General features: G+C 28.3%; 2 protein-coding genes and 1 long non-coding RNA gene across 3 annotated transcripts; 1 reads left to right on the top strand and 2 right to left on the bottom strand.

Moving 5' to 3' along the window:
* Window positions 1–1,054: 1,054 nt before the first annotated feature.
* Window positions 1,055–5,865, bottom strand: LOC114186906 (uncharacterized). The gene is made up of 2 exons (XR_003605170.2): window positions 5,273–5,865; window positions 1,055–4,985 (listed from the first exon to the last, which is right to left on the bottom strand). It is a non-coding gene; the product is annotated as an uncharacterized LOC114186906 (long non-coding RNA).
* A 5,631-nt stretch (window positions 5,866–11,496) lies between these two features.
* Window positions 11,497–13,266, bottom strand: LOC114188636 (COBRA-like protein 6). The gene is made up of 3 exons (XM_085674872.1): window positions 13,198–13,266; window positions 12,243–12,973; window positions 11,497–12,129 (listed from the first exon to the last, which is right to left on the bottom strand). Exons 2-3 carry the CDS (start codon window positions 12,872–12,874, stop codon window positions 11,577–11,579), a joined length of 1,185 nt encoding a protein of 394 aa, XP_085530998.1. The 5' UTR covers window positions 12,875–12,973; window positions 13,198–13,266; the 3' UTR covers window positions 11,497–11,576.
* Window positions 13,267–17,186: 3,920 nt separating this feature from the next.
* On the top strand, window positions 17,187–21,270 carry LOC114188002 (uncharacterized). Its single transcript, XM_028076477.2, has 2 exons — window positions 17,187–17,338; window positions 19,112–21,270. Exon 2 carries the CDS (start codon window positions 19,167–19,169, stop codon window positions 21,078–21,080), a length of 1,914 nt encoding a protein of 637 aa, XP_027932278.1. The 5' UTR covers window positions 17,187–17,338; window positions 19,112–19,166; the 3' UTR covers window positions 21,081–21,270.
* The last annotated feature ends 812 nt before the right edge of the window (window positions 21,271–22,082 follow it).

Here is a 22,082-nt window from a genome sequence, read left to right as displayed (position 1 = left end):
TTCTATTCTGACCTTTATCTGAATATGATATATTTTATGAATATGTTTTTGCAAGTATTTAAATGGAGATGTTATTATGTTTGATATAAGCATTAACGACAAAAAGGTTATCTGAATTTTATGACCTAACTGAGTGCTTTAAACTTGTGAATATTGTGATCTGTAATCAAAACTTTTGTTATTAATAGAACCTTTAGTTATCAGGGCTATTATGAGTCTGGGTATCAATCTTATATTTCATAGATAGAATTTGTACGAATCAGATCAAAATATATTAGTGTACGTAGCAAAACTGTCAAGGGTTATGTAATTATGAATTGTAGTATTTAAATTTTTTAACTAATTATGTTTTTATTTTTAAAATTATCTTAGAAATAGAAATAAAAAAAATGGAAGTCGGAGATGATTGAGATAGATTATTTTAAATCATATATGAAATGTAATTCTAGAAGAGAGATGGAGAGAGAGAAAAAGCCATAATATTTAATTGAAAATAAAGGGATAGTAAGTAATTTTGTGTAATTTTACTCATGAATTTTATTTTACGATATAATAATACATGAAAGATTGAAATTTTCTTAGGGTATCATATTTTCACAAACAAAAATTTAACAATTTGACAAACTACTTTATTTTAAAAAGATAAAGAAGTACTATTTTATTATTTTATTTTGGTTAAAAAGTAAAAAAATTAATTAATTTAATTTTACATATAAAAACTTTGTCAAGGAATGGGTAAAAACCTCCACTCTGTTTTATATTTTCACTATAATTGATTAATCATGTGAATGCTTATTTTCACATTCCAGTTATTGATGTTCATGATGGCAAAAGAGATATAGGGACAAAAACGATAACCGTAGACTCTAAATACAAAGGAAAAAGTAATTAAGCTAAATTTAAATAAATTAACAAAACTATGGATGAAATCCTAAACGAATATATGAGAGAATGACATATATTAACCATAGATGATTCAATGTCAACCATCAAAGAGATTTGAAACAAAATAATCTTCAAAATGAATTAGAAGTTAACCCTTAGATGCGAAATATTACTGAAATGTTATCAAATTTATAATAACACATTTGTTATGTACGTGTTAATGAATTGTTGGATACACTATTAACAGATAAATCATATCTGCCATTTAAAGCCATCTAGAAATTTGTGATTAGAGAAATCTTACTTTGTCACTCTCGGTTCTTTTCTACTAACAATCTTCATGAATGGCAACGAGAGAGATGATGGTAGCACTTGACACCAAACAAAGTAAGATACTTAATCACAGTCTTTCTATTCAACTTCCTATCATACATCATCACGAAATGCATGGAAAACAAAAATAATTGCCAACAAGAATAGAATAGAATTTGAAATCAACAATGACCACTGAATTTATACATGCATGGGTGTAATTGGTGCCAAAAACATTGTAAAAAGAGACAAGTCAAACTTTGTTCTTACCCCATCCATTGCAATTACTTAAGCATGGATTCTGGTAGGAGAGCAGAGATTTTGTAAACTTTGTGCTACCAACCAAATATGGTTGTCTCCTTCAACATAAGATTTAGAATGAGTAGAAAAAGTAATGCTCGAAGGTAAATAGCACCATGTAATAGGAAGTTTGATGTTAAGAATGTATGCTTAGATGAAGAAAATAATTTACGGTACGTCTAAAAGATTGAGAACACTCAGAATAAAACTTAGTCTCATCCCATCATACCCTAGGAAGATCAAGTTCTGAACTTAAGGTTATATTTTTCCTCTTTTAGAGTACTAAGATTTTGTGTCCTTTCATTTAAAAAAAAATTCACTTCTTTGGTGATACAATTATCTCTATAATTCTACATTGATATTCATGAGCACTTTTTCATTCAAGTTTGATGATTCATTCAAAATTTCTATGATTAATACTTATGAATCTCTCCTAGTAGTTATAAAACTATTACTCCATCTTCACAAAAATATTATATACCTTCTAAACAAAGTTTTATTGTAAGATGATGTACAATCAAGAACCAATATATACACAAGAAATATCATAAACTTTTTACTAAACATTATATTGATTCTTTAGAAGAAATAATTTCACAATTTGATGGATTCAAGTTATATTGCTTAAAAAATCAATTTGTATCTTTTATATGGACTATTTTTGAAATTGACTTCCTCCGAACATTATTAGTATTTCTTATTGAGAGAATATTAAGAAAAAATATTTCAAAGTTAATCCACCTACAAAGATTTAATAAATTCTCACTAAAATTATGCATACACAAACTTTGTGCATACATAACTTTAGTGAGAATGTCTCAAATCTTTGTAGATATATTAACTTTTGAAATATTTTTCCTTAGTATTCTCTCATCTAATAATTTTCGAAATAAGTCAATTCCGAAAAATAGTCCATGTAAAAGATACAAATTGATTTTTTAAGCAATATAACTTGAATGCATCAAATTGTGAAGATATTTCTTCCAAAGAATCAACACAATGTTTAGTATAAAATTCAAGATATTTCTAATTTAAATTTGTCCATAAATGATCATGTTACCATAAAATTTTGTTTCAAATGTATACAATATTTATATTTATGTGAATAAGAAAAGGTGGTAGTATTATAACTATTAGAAAAAATATAAAAACATGTAAGTACTATAGAAAATTTATATAAATCATAAAACTAAAATAAAAAAAAATTGTAACATGATCATTGACTTTGCAAGAATAAAACTTAGTGTCATCCCATAAGTTTAATTATGAATCTCTCCTAGTAGTTATAAAACTACTACTCCATCTTCACAAAAATATTATATATCTCCTAAACAAAGATTTATTGTAAGATGATAATCCATCAAGAACCAATATACACAAGAAATATCATGGAATTTTTACTAAACATTGTGTTGATTCTTTAGAAGAAATATCTTCACAATCTGACGCATTCAAGTTGTATTGTTCAAGAAATCAAGTGATATCTTTTATATGGGCGGTTCATCAAAATTTACTTTCTTCGAAAATTATTAGTATTCGTTACTGAGAGAATACTAAAAAAAAAATATTTCAAAGTTAATCCACCTACAAAGATTTGATAAATTCTCACTAAACCTATGCATGCACAAACTTTGTACATACATAGCTCTAGTGAGAATGTCTCAAAACTTTGTAGGTAGATTAACTTTTTAAATATTTTTTTTAGTATTCTTTCAGCTAATAATTTTCGAAGTGAGTAAATTCCGAGAAACGACGCATATGAAAGATATCACTTGATTTTTTGAATAATACAACTTGAATACATCAAATTGTGAAGATATTTTTTCGGAAGAATCAACAAAATGTTTAGTATTGAAATCAAGATATTTCTAGTGTAAATTTGTTCTTAGATGATCATTTTACCATAAAATTTTGTTTCAAATGTATACTATTTATATTTATGTGAATATTAAAAAGTAGTAGTATTATAACTATTAGGAAAAATCTAAAAACTTGTAAGTACTATAGGTATTTTACATAAATCATGAAACTCGAATAAAAAAATATTGTATTCATGAACATCAACTTAGAATTATGGAAAAAATTATACATAATCTCACCAAAGAAGTGAAAATTTGTTTGAATCAAGGTACACAGGATTTTAGTATTCTAAAAGAGGAAAAGCATAACTTTTAAATCCAGAAATTATCTTCTAACTTTATTTTTATCCCGTGACGAAAAACACAAGCTTATTCAAGAGTTTTGTATTCATCTTTATATGCTTCCTTCTTGTTGCGGTGATAGATGAGGGTATAAACCTTTAGTGTTTGAGTTTAGTGATAGATGAGGGTATAAACCTCAACGTTAACAACTTTGTAATAGCACTTGTATTTTTAAAAAGTGTTATAATAAAAATGTTTTGCATCAGCCAACTGAATTCAGAGTCAACCAGACACAGACGAATGTGTCATACTAATTGAAAACTACAGTTTCAATTATCTATATTAAGGCATGTATAAATAAAACTTAAATTTAATTTAAATGTGTATTTAATTTTTCAAATTTATATCATTTTTTATTGATATATAAATAAAAATTAAATATATTCTAATTATTATTTTAATGTCTGTAAGCTAAAAAAGGTAAATAATTTTAAATACTTAAATTTAAATCGAAAAAAGTTAATTGTATCACAAAATGGAGATTTAATTCAAAAAGAGAATTTTAAAAGATTGAACTTAATTTTTTTTTTTGAAACTATTCTTAAAAGTGGTGAACAACAAACATATCTGATTTAAGTAAAAAATAATAATAATTTAATGATTGTATTAATATTTACTTATAGACGTTTTAAAATGGATTTGATTTTTTTTAAAAGATAGAAAATTGAAATATATAATATTTATTGAATATGGTAAAATTAAATACATCCAATCGTACGAGAATTAAATTATAGAAATTGTTATATTGTTTTCCTATAAATTTGAATAATTAATTTTGTTTTAATAATTTGTTACTATAAGTCAGGTTTATTATAAAAACAGGTGAATGTAGAGAAATAGTTATGATAAACTATATTATTTGTGTTTTGAATTATATTATTAATTATAATAAATTTAGTGTAAAAATATAGAATGTTACTTATGTATGTAAAACACTTTTAATTTTTTATTAAAAAAATATAAAAATGAAAAAGTAATCGGTTATTTGTGGAAGAGTATAGCCGAAATCAAAGGGGAATTCTTAGCTCATTCTTGGAGCTCTACACTAAAATGTAAGGTTGGTTATTGTTTTCATCACTCTCATTTCAAATACATTTTTCTTTCAATTTTTTCTATCACTTGCCGTCTCTATATTAAACACTTTTTATCATTACAAACAAAACAACATGTATAGAAATCCAAACATATTTCAACACACAAAAGTTAATACAATTAGAATGAAATTACCTCAGCAAATATGTTGACAGTCACCTGGAATCCTGATGTGTGTCATCAATTAACAATAATCTGCACGGAACCCATAAAATCTCATAAGAATGGAAACAAAAATTCAAATTTTATTTTCTATCAACTTTCAAAACTCTCCTCATTTCTCTGTTTCAACAGTGTTTTTCAAAAATGAAAACAAAAAAAATAGACTACTGGTTCAGAACATACTTTCACGATAAAGTTCATGGATCTACTTCCAATGAAGTAAATCGCAGCCGAAATAGCCAAAATCAGGATTGTCAGTTAAACATGAAAATAGCCAAAATTTGTAGAATGAAAGAAAAAAATTTAGGATTTAGGTTTACCCGTTCTCCTTGTAACCTCTGCAAAGCCGATTTCAGTAACAATATCAATGCCATTCACTTTCTCAACTTTCTGATTCGCAGATCTGAAAACATCTCTAACAAGAAATCATCCCCAGATCTCATTCTTTCCCTATTTCTCATCCTCTCTCTATCTCTCATTCTCTGTTAGCTTTGAGTCTCAAAACCCTAATTTTATTATATTGAAACAGAGTGATGTGACTACTCTGCCGTTCATTTCCTCTGTTTACGGCTTTTACGATATCTCTAACCTCACCCTACAAAATAACAATAATAAAATGCCGCATTTTTTTTTCTTGCCAAATCATTCAATCAAGAAGAACAAAATCTTTTTAAAGAGTTTCCAATTCTTTTTGAAGAAAATTTTCATTCGATGAAGTAATTTTTTCTTAAAAAATCTATTCATAATTTAAAAGAAATTATATATAAAACTCAAATTTTGTTGCTCTTGCATCTTTAGATAACTTCTTTATATAGGTAATGCAAACATGGGGAGAATTTAAATTAGAAGTTTAATAACCGACCACCATCACTACAAAGTATGAAAACGAACGAAGCAAACAAAAAATAGAAAAAAAACGTAACGAAAGAGAAAGAGGAAAGAAACATACATTTAAAAAACGTTAGAAAACTGTAAATAAAGAAGAGAAATAAAACTTAATGAAAGAGAAATAGAAAAAAAACTTACCTTTTGAAAATTTTAGAAAACGTAATGAAACAGAAAGAAAAAAAAAACTTACTTTCTGAAAATGTGTTTAGGAATAAATGGAAAGGTAAAAAAGACAAAAACTTATTTTAGTTAGATAAAGAAAAAAAAAAGTTAAGTGCATTTGTATACGTTGAGCTCTATATGGCCCGTTATTGTAATTATTTTCTCATACCCAAGTGAAATAGATAAAGGCTTATTTATTAATTAACTGCATTTATTACTTTTAATTGAAAAAGTAATCAAGTATATTTTAGTTCAGGATGATTAATGCAGTATATTTACATTTATTATTTATTATAAAAAAGTAGGCAAGAACGACATATACATTTTAACGTATACTTATAAAAGCAATAAAAAATAAATAAAAAGTTTTTTTTAAGGATGTTAATTATAGGTTTAAATGAGCAAGGTATGAATACCGAATATTTTAGGATTTAAAAATTAAAATCATTATGTATAACATAAAATAAATTTACTTTTAATTTTAAAATTTTTTTTTCTCAAAGTTAGAATTTTTTTTTTTAATTTTGATTTGGTTTCTCTTCCTTTGTTCAAATCACACAATTTAGAATGTAGTGAAGTTAAAAATTGCAAAATCGAGTTAAAAATGTGAATCTATTATAGCATATTACAGTGATGATGTGTTTAGTTTAAATCAAGTTTTTTATAAATAAGATTTTCTCTAACTTTTTTCTGTATATATCTCTTTAAAACACAAAAATTAGGGTAATGAAAACTAATTTAGATGTGGGTGAGAAAAAATTGTGAAGAGTTTATATAAATTTCTTTAAAATTATCATATAGAATATTATACTTAAAGTTTTTCAAGTGAACTGGTCTATGTAGATGATAATATTAAATATTAACAAGGAATTACGGTAAATATGTTTAATACGAGTGTTTTTTTTATATTAATTAATTAGTTTATTTATATGCTTTATTTTGTGAAAATATGAAATGTTATGATTTTATTTTGACAAAGTAACTTAAATTTTTTTCTCATTTTAATATCAACGCAAATTTATATTAATTCATCGAAATGCAAAAATTACAAATATAATTAAAAATTAATCCTGATCATATTATTATTTAGAGAAATAGTCATCTTAGCAAGTATTAATATAGTTTGTTTATAGTACAAGAAAACAAATACATCTTCTTAATATAAAAATTTAATTATGTTAATTTTGTCTCAACTTTCTTAAAGGATTCAGATAAGTAAAAAGTGTTTGGTCTTTGGTATTTCTCAAACATATTTATTAAATCAATATTTCATTGATCTTTAAAGAATAATATGAATTTTAAATTTACATCGAAAAACAAATGTTTCCTTTAAAGATATTATATATTAACCAGTGAAAACACATGCGCTTCCGCGACTGTGTGTTCGCTTTTTTTTATGTAGCTATATGTATAATATTAAGAATAATCAATGACAATTTATGATGGGTATACTACATAGTTTGGTTGAAAAAGAAAACAGTAAATTACTAATTCGTAAGATTGTATATGAACTAATATTTAATACATTTGATCAAGATTTGGGGTTAATGATATATGTGATGGAGTCAATGGTAATTGTCTATAAATATACAAACTATTTTAGTAGGTGTCTATAAATATACATTCGTTAAAAAACTGAAATATATATTTACTACATACATGATGTAGAAAAAAATTAGTAAATGAAAGTATCATACATTTACATTCTTAACCATTTCTTTAATTGGGAGACCAAATAAAGATTGATGTCTAGGACCCGTATACAGCTGCTACTTAAGATACAGTTGGAAGATTACACTATGGTTGATTCGCAGGGCGCTCTTTAATGAGTAAAGAACATATTTGAATATTTAGTTATTGAATAAGTTGTCATCGTTCCCACTGCGATAGAGGAATTTTCCCGGACTTGCCCAGAATATCTTGGTTGATTACTTTTCCACCATAATGAATTGAAAAAGGATACGAAAAAAAATTGAAACAATAAAAAAACATGAAAAGCTAATAATCATAAATTGGACAATTGGGCATTCAATAAAGATTTAATAGAGATAATCATAAATGAAAAGGAACAATGAAAAATACCTTTTTTGTTTTGTCCAACAAAGATAAATAGCATCAACAAAGTGAGTGTGAAAGCAAAGCCAATAAGCAAGGTAAGACAACTTCATGAAACGAACAGTAATGAAATGATGTTGTTGCAGAGAAAAACAAACGGTAAAATAACAGTTGCATAGTTACATGTTAAATTATTTTAAAAAAACGAAAGAATAACCATTAATAAATAAAGACGAAGAGATGAAGCAGAGACATCCGATTTTATAAAAATCTGATAAAAGTAACGGTCAATTTTTAAAAATTTAATAAATTATTATATTTAAAGGGTAAAATGGGTATTTTGAAATGTGGACACAAAAAGGGGAATCCTTTTGTATATTGTTATAGATATTATTATTTTTAATGAACATAGGATAGTTACCAAAATTAAAACATGTTTTCAATTACATTTAATCATTAACAAAGTTAAAACAAATTTAACAAAATTTTAAAAAATTTACTAAGACCGTAACTTTTTTACATTGCACTACACAATATACTAGTTCTCATTCATAGTTAATTAAATTGTCCAATGTAAAAGACAAATAAAATATTTGTATATAAACAAATTTATAATAAATATTTTAATACAGATTACATTGTAATTCAAACTTGTTATACGAAGAACTTTGAATACATAAGCTATAGTTTAAATTTTAATTTTAATATGTAAATTAAGTTTTGAACTCTTGAAGTTTTTAAAATTCATTTTACAAAATGATATTAATTAATAATAATACCGATTTTTTACTTCTGCACTGTAAGATATAAGTATTTATTTTATATATTTAAAATTATCATTAAAAATAGTTTTTAATAATTAAAATTCATCATAAAATATTTTAAATATTTAAGTTATTTTTAATTATGAATTGTAGTATTTAACTTTTTTAATTATTTGTGTTTTTATTTTTAAAATTATCTTAGAAATAAAAATATAAAAAAATGGCAGTCAGAGATGATTGGGATAGATTATTTTAAATAATATATGAAATGCAATTCTAGGAGAGAGAGAAAAATAGCGAGAATATTTAATATAAAATGAAGGGATAGCAAGTAATTTTTTGTAAATTTACTCATGAATTGTTTTTTACGATATAATAATACATAAAAGATTAAGATTTTATTAGGAAATGATATTTTCACAAACAAAATTTAACAAAAATTTGACAAACTACTTTATTTAAAAAAAATAAAAAATGTTTTATTTTATTATTTTATTTTGATTAAAAATAAAAAATTTATTTTATTTTATTTATATAAATTTTGTCAAATTTGTCAAAAAATGATTTTTCATTTTCTTAAAAGGTGTAAAACAAAACTAAAAGCTGGTAAAACTCTATTTCACACACAAATATTTATTTTGAATAATGGATATGAAAAAAGTTGTTTCTGCTCATTGTTACTAAAATCAGGTAACTCGTGACTTTTAGAGACTTAAGAAGAACTAGTAAAATTATGAATAATACAAAAAAAAAATTATAGGTGACAAAATGGGCCAATCTAGCCTTTTTTTATTGTCTGACCCATTTTAGCTCGTTATGCTCTTCATTCGTCAAAAATGGACTGGACTGAGCTAGCTTGCTGGTGAAAAACGGGTTAGAATTTGCAACTTGCCCTATTATAGGACGAATTGGCGGGTTAACTCGCCATTTTTTTTAATTTTTAATATTTTTTTTAGATTTTTTTAATTTTTTTTATAAAATTTGTTTATATATACACACACACACACACACACACACACATATATATATATATATATATATATATATATATATATATATATATATATATATATATATATATATATATATATATATATATATATATATATATATATATATTTAGAGCATATTTAATTGTATAAGTATTTTTTAAGCTTTTAATTTATCAATTAATATATTTAATTGGATAAATAAAAATAATTATTTTATTTATATGTTAAATCACTCTATTATTATAACTAGTAGTTGAAACTTAATCTGTAAGTGTCAATGATTTGAATTATAATAGTATTACATATTAACATTTATAAAAAAATATAATATATAACATTTTTTTATGTTTTCTAATTTTTAAACATGAACAAATTGAAAAGATTAAAAACAAAACAACTAGCCACAAATGAATTGATCCATTTTTTGCCCACCAGTTTGACAGGCTGAATAGACCGGACCGAAATGAATTGACGGGTTGGAAGCTTCAATCCGTTCCACCCTCTTCTTGGCAGGCTGACAAATCAAACCTGCTTTGACATCCCTAATAAAAATAAATATTTTTTTTCTATCAATTAATAATAATTATCTAAAAGTTAGCATGATAAAAGCTAAAATATCATTTATACTTTTTTATATAAGAGGCAGGAGATATTTTAAGGATGAATGCCTGTTTTTAAATGAAATCAATAAAATTAAATAAAACTAATTGGCGTGTATAAAATTTAAGTAAATCCACTTTTTTTTTTTTGGTAAATCCCCGTTTTAGTTTTTCAAAGCCTATTGGTTAAGATACACTCTTTGATTCCCTCTTTCTAATTTTATTTCTATTAATTATTTTTGGAGAAGGTTCCAGTTCTCATATAATAGTTATTGGTAGATAATTTTTTTATTATGAATGGTTATTTAATTTTTAAAAAGTAATTATTTAAAGAATAAAATTGAAAAAATCGTTTATACAGGGAGAATTTCTCATAATCAATACATGTATAAACTAATTAAACATTTAATGAAAAATATAAATGATAAAAAGTAATGTTATCTTTAAATATAAAAATAGTTGTGAAAATAAATATTACACTATATCCAATTAGAATAAATGTTCTTTCATCCTATTCGCATTCGCATAATTAATGAGTACAATTTTTCATCGCCTTCACTTGTTGTTTTTGAAATTTTATTTACGTTGTCATAATAAAAAGTTAAGGTTTATATAAATAACTTACAACGGTTAGATAAATATATTTAATACGATATTAGAAAGTGTTACTATATATATATATATATATATTGTATTTTTTAGCATTGAGATCACATGTCAGTTCATCAACATGGAACGATTTAGATTTTAAATTTTATAACTTCTCAAAACATTGACAATAATATTAAATTCAACACTCATCGAAAATATATATTTATAACTTCAAATGAGGAAAATTTTGTGATTTGACAAATATTGTTTCGGACTAATGTATTTTTTTTCGTAATTTTACCCTTCATAAAAATATTAAACACAATATTTCACTTATATTTGATAATTGTGATTTACCCTTTTTTTTTAAAAAAAAAAAAAAAAACTAAACACCTAGTGCATGTCCACGTGGATATTCGTACAGTTCTTATAGATAAAAGACAATCGATGATGTTGTAAAAAAAATGGCATTCTCGTTTGTAGTTAAAAAAAAAAAAAAAACTGAATGAATAACTAGAAATGTAGTGTGACACTAAACTATGAAATAGTGAACTAAACCTTCCTTATAAACTTCTAGAAGAGTATTAGTAACAGTGAAAAGAAAATTGTGTTAAGGGTTGTTGTAGCAGTATGAGCTGTGTTGGGAAGTGTAGGGTAGGCATCAGGAGATGGCATAACACATTCATCGCCATTGAATGAAACTTTTCTAGGAAAACTCCACCCTTCTCTGAAGCTGAACTCTCCTCGATCTTTGTGCAGTAAAACCTCTGTTTGCACATTCCCATTCTCTCCATGCGTCAGCAACATCTCATTGTAATACGCTAGCCCCCAAAACATCCCTACGTCACTCAAATTTCCATAAACCCTTAGAGCTTCGTAGTTGAAACTGAAAACCTGGGTTACACTTCGCAAGTTCGGGTGCAACACCACCAGATTCCATTGGGAATAGTTTTTCACAAAGTTCATGTTTGTAATCGTGATCTTCACCCGCCAATGCTCTTTATAACTCTGCTTCACATGCCAGTGAATGCGAATGGGGCACATGTGATGCGAACACCTGATCACCGATGCTGATGCTTCTCCGCGATTTGGTTGCGGTAGTTGCAGCACCGAAGTCTTATCAGAACTGAAATTTTTTCAAGCAACAAGGAAATTAATTAACTAGAATATATATAAGACCCTCCTCCATTACTATAAACAACTTTCAAGCATTAAGAAACTCGAGATGAGAAGAATTACTCCACACAAGTCGCTCCTGGTAGTCCTCGGCAATTACAACTGCATGTGGGACAATGAACAATGGTACTGTTGTAGAATGCAGACAAAGAGACACAACATTTTGGAGCAGGTGACGCTAGAAACTGGGAGTAAATACAAGTCACATTCCAAGTCTCTGCAAGTAAAAAAAAAAAGACATAATAATAAACCACACCACACCAGACATGTAATGTAATGTAACAAACGTAATTCGAACAAAATAACGATTGTTTTGGGCATGTTCCGAGAGACATAGAATAGAACTGACCCAAGACTTGTTGCCATCTGTGTCCATCTTTGGTAAACTTGGTTGGTGGGACTTGAAACGGTGTCCCACAGCTATAGCCAGGAATTCCAAGGGTGAAATTTTCTGGCATAGCTGAAGCAGAGAGTGATGGTTTTGCATAATTCATTTGGAAGGTGGCACCACGTTTGGTATGATCTTGTTTTAAGGATGTTAGAACCCCACCTTTGCAGCAATTTGCGGTCTGCATGTTGTAGGGGGTTCCAGGCATTAGATCAATGATAACTGGCTCCTTCTTGCAACAATGTGGTTTCTGTTGTCCTCTGAATCTTGTGCAATTCCCTTGCTCCTTTGCCTCTGCTCCCAGCATTGCCCAAATCACCTCATCACCTTTCCATGCCCAACCCAATTTCCAACCAGGCTCCTCCACGTGACGAAATAGTTGGAAGTTGTATATCGATACCCTCACCTACATGACGTGGCATGAAAGTGAACCAAGAGACCGGACATAACCCTAGCTACCAAACAAAACAAACAAAGGCGTACGCATCTCATTGTTTCCTTAAGAATATCGAAATCCCGCAGACATTTTGAGAACGTTTTAGTCATTTGGTTTTGGCGAAAGAAGAGACGGCGATGATGAAGAACCAGAAAAATAATAATGTTTAAGCAATGAAAATTAGAAATGCTTACGTCGATTGTGTCCCCGTTGTCGGAGAAATAATCCCATGTGATGGTGATGTTGCCAAAAGGATCCAAGGAATCGAAGGCATCTGTGAAAGAGAAATGAATTGATTAATGATGAGAAGAATTAATGACAAATTAGAAAGGAAAAAGAAGGGGAAGGTTTACGATTGGAGGCGATTAGGGAGAAGAATATGAAAATGCAAAAGAAAATGGTAGCCATGAGAGGAGTGGAAAGTTAAATGGTAGCTATGTGCTGATTCAGTGTTGCTAAGTCTTCACCAAACCCACCACAACACTATTTCTAGCAATGGAAACACACTCATTCTATTTATAATATGCATACTCATCAACATATCTAACATGTATATATGTTTGAAAAAAATTATTTAAGTTTAGTTGTATTCTTTTTTTTTGTTCAATTTCAGATGTGTATTTAAGACAATAGCTCAAATTTATTAAGAAGAAGATTGTATCTTAAAAGATGATTTTTTTTTTCTTTTAATTTAGATTTAGTGTATTTATGATTCCTTGTAACAATGAATTAGATGAATAATGAGTTAAAATTGATTTGAGAATTTCGTTTTATTATGTCTTAGACAAATTATTAACATGTTTTTTGTGTGAATTTGGTATATATCTCATTTAAGCGAGATTAACCGAGAGAACTTTTAAAACTCTGTTATAGAATATAAGCAACAACAATATTATTTGCAAGTCCAACAATATATATAAAAAAATATTAAAACATGTTTTTATTACATGAAACATGTGATATATTCTTATTACATATTATACAGACAATTATTTTTGAAAGATGGAGCATGATAATGACATGTATAAGTAAGTTCATGTTGATCAAATATTAAATATATATATATATATATATATATATATATATATATATATATATAGTATATGTACGTTATATTTATTATTTTGAATTTTTTACCTCGGTTTTAGGTTTCCCGTTAGAGAACATAAATGTATGTTTCATTCTTAACATTCATGGTAAATTTTTACTCTTATTAAAAATAGAAAAAATGAAACAACTATTAAACACTTATGATATATTCTCATGATGACGATATGGAGATATACAATACACAGGAATGTCAACGTACAGGTAGAGTATGGGTAGTAGGTCTCTCTGTATCTTGTTTCCTGAATAAATATATGTCTCGTACTCGTATCTATATTTGTGCATATATCCGTAATATGGGTATCCGCATATTTTTTTGATATCTACGGGTACCTGCAAGTATTTATAAAAGAAAATTTTAATATTAAATAAAAAAATTTAACCATAACTTCAAATAAAAATACAATGTATAACCTTTATAATTTTCAAACAAAGTGAAAATAACTCATTTAAATAGTGTTGAATGACACTTTACAAGTAAATGAAGATTTTTTTTAAACCAATTGATAAAAAAATAACCCATTAAAAATCAATGTGTTAATATTTTAATAATTTTTTAATTTAAATTATAATATAGCGGGCACGGGCCGTGTGAGCCAGGTTGACTCACTTTGACATGTCTAGGTACAGGTATCCACGGGTACAGATATTATAATATCGTATCCACTCCGTTAATATGCGAGTATAAAAAATATTCGTACCCATTACTCACGAATATCTATTTTCAATATCTATTTCCTACCTATTATAGGTTTTATCCGCAAATATCCGTAGGTACGAATGTTTTTAATATTCTTAACACCATGCAATATGGAGAAATATAACATGTACCTCAATTATGCACTTGACCCACAAAAGTATCAATGCAATCGGAGTTACCAAACACCAAACATCTATAACTGCGTCCAAAAACACATTGGTCATAAAGGGATACATAATTAAGTACAAGTTTATAAAATTAACCTTAATACACAGATAAAATTGCACAAAATCACTCTCCACAAAAAATAAATAAATAAATGAACTATTTTGGTTACTGTAGGAACCTCCACCACATCCAAGATAGCAAGTAAAAAGACTCATTTACATCGAATCTTATTACACTCAACATTAATTTACATCATATCTCATCAAAGTTCGCATAAATGAAATTTTTTATGTCATAGTGTCTGTGGGTATTTATTACCTGTGGGTAGCGAGTATTTTAATACCTGCTTATAAACGGATTGGGTGCAGGTATGATCTGTATCCGCGGATACTCGTTATTCGTAAAAAATTAAAATTAAAATTTTATTTTATTTTATTAAGTTAAATATAATTAAAATTAAAATTAACAGTATATTTTATTATGTCAAATTTAATTTTAATTAAAATTTAATTTTATTTATATTTTATTTTTATAATTTTATATTTAAAAATTTATAATATATATATTTTTAAAAATATTTGCGGGTATCAGATATCTACGGATACCCGCTGGTTTTAAAAATATCCGCGAGTATTTTTTAAGAAGATACTCTGCAGATAAACGGACGGGTAGTAGACCTGTTGTGGGTAAGCACTATCCGTACCTGACCCGACCCGTTGTCATCTCTAATCATACTATAAGAGGACCAATATAAAAAAAGTTACACTTATCTAAAAGATCTCACTGTCTTTTTTTAGCATCTTGATTATTTATAATGAGATGTAAATCATATAACATAAAATATATATAAGTTATTAAAGATAAAATTTTAAATTCAAGGTTTTTAAAATAACATAAAAGTATTACCAAAATAAAAAGTACATAAAAAAAAGAAGAAAACCATTGTTGAACAAACAAAATTATTTTGCCTAATATAAAAGTGTTTGATAAGTACTTCAAAAAAATGTATAGTTTATTTGAGAGATTTTAGCTCTTAGTTACTTTCGGTTAACTCCTAACTAAGAACTTAAAACTTATTTTATTATTACTTTTTATATTTCTTTGTTATTATTTTTTTTTTGACCTTTTACTATTTATTTCAACCTTATAAAAGTAACTACACTATTTTACCACTTTTAGTATTCATTCGATTACTTTTTGATTTGTTATTGGTCTAAATTAAGAAAAAAAAAGCAATATTATAAATTGAAGTGACCAAATTTTCATACATCAAATTATATGGAATTTACGCATGGTGATATTTGTAAAAAAAAAAAATAGTATTGCAATCATTTAAATTAAGAAGTAAAAAATTTAAACTTACGGAAATTCAAATTAAATTTAAATAATACTCACTACATCAACTATTCAAATGAAATAAGTTATTCAAATAAAAAATCTTGTAAAAAAAAAAAATAAAAACAGTAAAATATTTAATGAAAATTGAATTATTTAAAAATAATTGAAAATTACAATTACACGATAATACAATTTTTATTTATATAAAAAAATGATATATTTATATTATTTTTAATGTCATTTTATAATTACTAAGTAATACTTTTGATAAAATAGTAGGAAGTTTATTTGCTGATTTTTTCCAAAGGAACATAGAGGTAAATGTTTACAAGAGTTAAGTATTTATATATATGTGTTGTGGAGTAATAAACATATTTATCACTCATAAGTATTTCTAATAATAATTGAATCCAATTTAAGTAACAAAGATCCATCTTAAAGACGTTTTTTTTTGTTTTTTTTTTCAATTTTGTTAAACTTTGCTCACATGAAATATTTTTCTTAACCTAGTTTTATTTATTTTTAAAATAACAACAGACCTATCTTTACATTTTTATTTCTTATAATTTCAAGAGAAGTCAGCAGATAATATAATATTATCTAATTAGATGTTCACATATGTGATAAGTTGGTTATAATTTATAAAGAATTGCATTTAAAATGATATTGATATAAATTACATTCAATTCCAAACTTATTTTAAATCAAACTGCGCATTCTTTTGTAATTTTTAAAAATAAACATCCAAGTAATTTAATTATCTATAATTTCATTTAACTGAAAAAAAAAAAATACTTTTTTGGTTTTATTTATATTGAAAATAGAAGGAGGCTAGTGAAGTAATTTACGATGTTTTTAGAATTATTTTAGCAAAGAAAGAGAGAAAGAGGAAGAAGAAAGATAGGGCAGTGGGTGTCGCCACATATAAAATGCCCAAACGAAAACCAAAACCTTCCTTCTCTTGTGCTCTTCACAGTCGGCTTCTTCCCTTCTTTGCGTGATTCCTCCCTCCTTTTTTCTTGGTAAAGCTTTCATCTTTCTTCTTCCTCTTCGTTTTCCCATCGCATCACTTTCTGCATCACACACCACACACCTCACATGCCATGCTTTTCTCTTTCTCACGCCAATCACGATCTGTTTTCATTCCACTTCTCCTGCTGCAAAACTGTAATCTTTCTCTTCATATATCTCAAACCCTTTTGAGTTTAGCTTCAGCCTTTTCGTTTTTTAGCTGTTTTTTTGTTGTTCTTCATGATTTTCCCTGTGATGTGATTGAATTTGTGTACTTTTCACCCCTGTTTATTTTATTTGTTTATAATTGTTCTTTCATATTTTGCGGTTTCTTCGTCGAAGTTTTTTAGTTTTGGTGTTGGATACTACGAAAAAATGAAATCCACAATATTATTAGTGTTTATTTGGGAGCATGTTGCTTTTGCATTGTCTTCGACGTGATTTTACCCTAATTATCGATCTCGGATGTCGAATCTGACATGCACTCGGTTAATAAAAATATTCAGTGAAATAAATTTTTTATGCTCTTTCAATGTTTTTTTGTCCTTACGTTTTAAAAAATTTGGGATTTTCATCCTCATGCTTTGAGAAAAAAGGCTCTTCTGCTTGATCACTGTTACTATTTGAATTTTATGTTAACTGAATGGTAGTTTTAGGCAGTTTTTTACTTAACTGTTGATGAATTGGATGTGTTATTTCCTTTACTTTTTCTTTTCATTGGATGGGCTGGATTTGTTTTTTATTCGTTTCATGAAGTTAGGGAGGGGAGGGGGAAGAATTGGTAGTGCTATGTATTCGTCCGTATATCAAGCAGTGTCTTAACTGTTTTTGCCTTTATTTTGTGAGTTTAATTAATTTTGGTAAGATTGCAATGATATTTCCTATGCATGTGAAGCTGAATCGATATTTACTTTTGTGGATCATTCACAGTACTTTCCCTCCAATTACCGATGTTTTACTTCTTTGATATTCAGTTAATTGTACTTCAATGCGTGTATTCTATGCCCGGGTGAAGTAACTGAATACTATTTTCTGTAACTGTTACGCTTTCTCGTATTGGTTTGGGAAAACATTGTTTTTGAGAATATGCCTCTGAGAGGCCAGTCCTTGCCTATTCAATCTTTGTACATTGCATACTTGCCAATAAGTTACTTCTGTTCATTGTTGTATGCCTCGATTCTCTCTCCTTACCTTCATGAAAACATAGGTCAGACTCAGACAGTATGTCGTGTATTTGTTCTTTTTTTCATTGTAAGATGGCTACTTTTCCATTATAAAATATTTTTGATGTCTTTGTGTTGGCAATGTTTTTAACTGGTAGTGCCATGGTCACAACGGCAGATATTTTGCCAATTGGCATAGGCAATTTGTGAAGTTGCTGTCATAGGATGCAATGGAATGTTTATATGACAGAATTTTGGCCTTCTGCCATAAATAATACTGCTCGGAGGAGCAATAGTTGTTTAGGTCTACTCTGAAACAGTTTTTAGCTTTTAAATTCTGTGATATATTGGCTAAAATTTTTTACAGTGTGCTCATCTCTGGTGTTCTATTAATCCATTGATTGCTATGCTACATCAAGAAAGTTACTGTATCCAATACGCATTGAGATTGGGCATCCTTGTTGCATTATTGGCCTTTTTTCCCTTCCCATCTTTCCCCTTCACTTTATAGTTGTAGTTCCTGCACTCTTTAAGAAAATATTTTATTCTCTTAAATAATATTTAGATGTTGATTTAACTGAAGTCTGGGAACTGTCTAATTGAATTTTTATTTGAATGCAGGTTACATAGTAAAATTTGAGGGGAGACATATTTGGTTGTTCTGAAAGCCACCATTATGGCTGTACATACAAAATTCCGTCTCATTACTTACTCACAGGAGATTGTTGATGGGCAGCCTATTTTTGTCTCTTCAAACTGCCTTCCTACCAAGGCTTTGAAATATGAACCTGCAGGTCATTCTTTCCATTCTGCTGCACTTAAACTTCGTGGTGTTCAGGAAGATAAGAATGAGGCTGAAGACAAGAAAGTGGCTGATGACAAGGAACAAACGTACCTTCCATCTGATTCTTACAGCAGTAAGAGCAAAAAGAAATCTGGTACTGGGGACAAGCAACAAGATCACTATGCATTATTGGGTCTGGGTCATCTAAGGTATCTGGCTACTGAGGATCAAATCCGTAAAAGCTATCGTGAAACTGCCTTGAGGTTTCATCCTGACAAACAGGCTGCTCTTCTTCTGGCCGAGGAAACTGAAGCCGCGAAACAAGCAAAGAAGGATGAAATAGAAAGTCACTTCAAGGCAATCCAGGAAGCATATGAAGTACTGATTGATCCTGTGAAGAGAAGGATTTATGATTCCACAGATGAGTTTGATGACGAGATTCCCACTGATTGTGCTCCACAGGATTTCTTTAAGGTGTTTGGTCCTGCTTTTATGAGGAACGGACGGTGGTCAGTTAATCAACCAATTCCAACACTAGGTGATGATAATACTCCATTAAAAGATGTAGATAATTTCTACAATTTTTGGTACTCCTTTAAAAGTTGGAGGGAGTTTCCTCATGCTGATGAGTTTGATCTCGAGCAAGCTGAATCTCGAGACCACAAGAGGTGGATGGAAAGGCAGAATGCAAAATTGACAGAAAAAGCTAGGAAAGAAGATTATGCACGGATTCGCACTCTTGTTGATAATGCTTATAAGAGGGACCCCAGAATATTGAGAAGAAAGGAAGAAGAAAAAGCTGAGAAACAGAGGAAAAAGGAGGCTAAGTTCCTGGCAAAGAAGTTGCAGGAAGAAGAAGCAGCCAGAATTGCAGAGGAAGAGAAGCAACGGAAAGAGGAGGAAGAGAGACAAGCTGCAGAAGCTGCTTTGCAACACAAGAAGGTGAAAGAGAAAGAGAAAAAGCTGTTGCGGAAGGAGCGAGCTCGCCTTCGAACTCTTTCAGGACCTATTGTATCCCAGCGTTTACTTGATATTTCTGATGATGATGTGGAAGGGCTTTGCATGTCACTTGATATTGAGCAGATGAGGAGTCTCTGTGAGAACATGGAAGGCATAAAGGTGTTATTAGAGCAAGCAAGTGTTTTGAGAGATGCGATGAGCTCCAAGAAAGAGGTGGCTGATGAGAAAACCAATCAACAAAATGCCAATGGTTCCATCAAGGCTAATGGCAGTGCTTCTCGAAGCAATGTTGAGAAGAAGGAGAAACCTTGGAGTAAAGAAGAGATTGATCTACTGAGGAAAGGAATGCAGAAATACCCCAAAGGAACTTCACGTAGGTGGGAGGTTATTTCAGAATACATTGGAACTGGAAGATCTGTTGAAGAAATAATGAAGGCAACTAAAACTGTACTCCTGCAGAAACCTGATTCATCAAAAGCTTTTGACACATTTCTTGAGAAAAGGAAACCTGGTGCACAATCAATTGAGTCTCCACTTTCAACCAGAGAAGAATTAGAAGGTGTATCAACTCCTGCCTCAACCAATAACACAGAAGACTCTCATAGCAAAAGTACAGATAATGAGAACTCTGCATCTACTAATGGAGTTTCTTCCAGTTCAGAACAGGATGTGTGGTCTGCAGTGCAGGAACGAGCACTGGTTCAAGCTTTAAAAGCCTTTCCAAAGGAAACAAGCCAGAGATGGGAGCGAGTTGCAACGGCAGTACCTGGGAAGACTGTGAATCAGTGTAAGAAAAAATTTACAATGATGAAGGAGAATTTCAGGAACAAGAAAAGTGCAGTCTAATGTCATGTGACATCTTTTAGATTTACTACTAAATTTTTTTCGAGAGTATAGGCTAGTTTCAAATTCCTTCAAATATCCATATACTAGTTTATGAGCCCTTTTTAAGTTTTCTTATCTTATTATTGATCTCATCTCTTTTGATACCGTACTTTGAACTTGGAATTAATACATTTACTTGTTATTGATCAAACCTAATACTCCATTAGAGATATAAGTTATAACGGTACCCCCCCTTTTGAAATCCAATATTCTATCAGTACTCTGAGTGGATCTAGTTATTAGCTGTTGCAATTGAAAATGAACAAATATATCTAGTAATTATTTAAATAAATTAAAACGGAAATATGTCATTTTAACTGTTCTTTAGATCTTTTATTCTTTTATTAAGAATTTGTTTTGTGTTTTATTTGTTTTAAGAAAATTGACGTTCTATAACTTTTTTTAGATGAGAGGAAATCAATAGAATGGCAATATTTTAAAATGAGGACGTGTTTTAAATATATTATGGTTATTTAAGAGAAACTTAAGAGAAACTAGCATTTTTTATTTTTGTTATTCAGCTGTCAATCAGAACTATTTTAGCATTAGTTTGTCACTATTACAATTATGTTACTAAATTATAGAAACAACCTGTATTTTGTTTACGAATTATAGAAAAATGTAAAATTATTTCTAAATTCTGTTAGTAAAAGGTGAAGTTATAAGCTGCAAGTCTAAAGATGATGATATTTATACTGCTATTCAAAGGAATCCTACTGATGAGTATCTTTAGATATCAATTAAGAAATTGATAAATAATTTTGTTTTCCAAAATCATGAGATGCATTTGACATTATATTTTTTGATAATTTTTTTCTTCTATAAATTTAACATGTATTGTATTATTCTCTTTTACATCGTTATTTCGCCAGGGGAAAACAAACTGGTTGATTTCCTTAAAACTAGTTGTGATTAATTCAAATTGCATTGGTCCCAGACACACTTATCACCAACATTATTAGA

This window comes from Vigna unguiculata, chromosome 6 (assembly GCF_037176805.1).
Source record: "Vigna unguiculata cultivar grain cowpea cultivar isolate G323 ecotype 2 chromosome 6, ASM3717680v1, whole genome shotgun sequence".
In the NCBI taxonomy this organism is placed as follows: Eukaryota; Viridiplantae; Streptophyta; class Magnoliopsida; order Fabales; family Fabaceae; genus Vigna; species Vigna unguiculata.
Note: the sequence above shows the minus strand (reverse complement) of the source record. Positions and strands in the feature narration are given on the sequence as shown.

Coding starts and splice junctions, on each gene's coding strand:
- LOC114188002 (XM_028076477.2), top strand. CDS start 19,167: ATGGCTGTACATACAAAATTCCGTCTCATTACTTACTCACAGGAGATT.
- LOC114188636 (XM_085674872.1), bottom strand. CDS start 12,874: ATGCTGGGAGCAGAGGCAAAGGAGCAAGGGAATTGCACAAGATTCAGA. Junction 12,130..12,242: donor CCAGGAGCGACTTGTGTGGA/GTAATTCTTCTC, acceptor AAAAAATTTCAG/TTCTGATAAGACTTCGGTGC.